Source organism: Echinops telfairi, unplaced genomic scaffold, assembly GCF_000313985.2.
Source record: "Echinops telfairi isolate 266 unplaced genomic scaffold, ASM31398v2 ScPeMD7_28;HRSCAF=97, whole genome shotgun sequence".
Taxonomy (NCBI): Eukaryota; Metazoa; Chordata; class Mammalia; order Afrosoricida; family Tenrecidae; genus Echinops; species Echinops telfairi.
The window spans coordinates 1,952,002-1,953,770 of record NW_022103925.1 but is presented as its reverse complement, the minus strand read 5'-3'; the positions used below and the strand labels follow the sequence as shown (position 1 = coordinate 1,953,770).

The 1,769-nt window shown below is 59.2% G+C and overlaps 1 protein-coding gene across 1 annotated transcript in view; it reads left to right on the top strand.

Moving 5' to 3' along the window:
- SH3BP2 (SH3 domain binding protein 2) overlaps nt 1-1,769 on the top strand; it is a 27,374-nt gene that overhangs the window by 22,839 nt on the left and 2,766 nt on the right. The window contains exon 11 of the mRNA XM_045289467.1: nt 212-407. Within this exon, the coding sequence (XP_045145402.1) occupies nt 212-407 (196 nt within the window). The remainder of the gene's footprint in view (nt 1-211; nt 408-1,769) is intronic.

The window sequence follows — 1,769 nt, the reverse complement described above, 5'->3', positions numbered from 1 at the left end:
GGGATCTGCTCCCACCCAGACGCCAGCCCCCTGGGCAGTGCCGGTGTCATGCCAGCCGCTATGAGCTGAATTGGACTTGATGGCAGCTGGCAGCAGCGATCACCTCTCGGTGGTGCCAGGCTCCGCTGTGCCGTGGAGAACTGGGAAAGTGGTCCGAAGGAACGGGCGGCCTGTCTCAGCGAGGGTCCTCACCGTGTCTCTTGCATTTCAGGCTGTTCAAAGCCACAAGCCCCCGAGGGGAGCCCCCCGACGGCCTCTACTGCATCAGGAACTCCTCCAAGTCAGGGAAGGTGGGTGTCCTGGGTGCATGCCCGGCGGTCCCCCTGAGCCAAGAGGCTGGGACCTCACTGTCTATGTCACCCCTACCCACCTGCCTCAGCCTCTCTTGTCCTCTCATCCAGCTCTCTGTTCAGCAGAGCGCCCCCCCCCCCCATCTCTTCTCAGGAAGGACACTGTGTCCTTGGCACCTCTGGCCCCCTCCCAGCAGGGAGGTGCTGGGGGTCCTAGGGCAAGGTGGGGTCTGAGCCCTTGAGGAGGAGGTGGTAGCGTGGGGCCACGGGAGTGGCCGGAAGTCTACGGCCTGCTCAGCCTCTGCCCTTCCAGGGGCCTTACCCTGCCTCAGTTTATCCCTGGGCATGGCGGTGGGGGAGTAGGGTGGGGGCCTGGCCCTATTAGACAAGCCTTGTCAGGGCCATTTGCTGCAAGAGGCTGCCTGTCCCCCCTGTGGGGGGGTGTCCGATGGCCTGACCCTCTGCCCCCAGGGCCCCCCCCAGGTCCCTCTGTCTCGCAGCTGAGCTGTGTCCCCCCCCAGGTGTGGGTGGGAAGTCTTGTGGATCCAGTGGCGTTGTAAGCATCTCAGTGCTAGCAGTGGTCTCTATGTGGCTTCTCCGGCTTCAGAGGTCTGGTTAAATCAGGGTAGGTACATGTGGCTTTTCCAGTTCAGAGCACTAGCATAGTTCCTTGATTGGTGTCACTAGCACACGCCTCAAAGAAAGTGGCAACAATGGGCTCCCTGCGGGGTAGCAGGTGTGAGGATGGCGCAGCACTGGGCGGTGTGTGTGTGTGTGTGTTGGGGGTGGGGGAACAGACCTGACAGCACCTGGCGGCAACTGCAGTCATCTCTGGGGGGTGCAGATAGCCAGGCCTTGCTCCTGCGGAGCTGGTATGATATTGAACTGCTACGCTTTCAGTTAGCCACCAGCACCTGACCATTGCCCCAACAGCAGTCATATGTACACACGATGGAGCAGTAGACACACCACACCTGTGCTCTCCATTCCAAGTCACTGGGACCCTACAGGATAGGATAGAAGGGCCACATCGGATTCCCTAGACCGGATCTTTCTGGAAGCAAACCACCACGCCTTTCTCCTGTGGAGCAACTGCTAGGTTGGAACCTCTGACCTTCCAGGTGGCAGCCACGCACCACCGCGGAATCCTGTTCGGTTGCCACTAAGTTGTACACAGCTGCTGCACAAGACCCCTGAGAGTGTTGAAATGCAAGGATGTCACTTTGAGGACTGCCGGGGTGCTCTCATGCGCCTCGTATGCTTGTGGAAGTGAGCCTTGAACGAGGAAGCGGGAAGAAGAATCAGTGTAATTGCACAATTGATGAAATCACGGACAAACCGCTCTGTCCCGGAAGAAGTACATCCAGAGTGCGCCTGAGAGGCAAGGATGGTGAGACTTTGTCTTACATACTTTGAACATGCTGTCAGGAGAGACCAGGCCTTGGAGAAGGACATCATGGTTGGTCAAGTGGAAGGGCG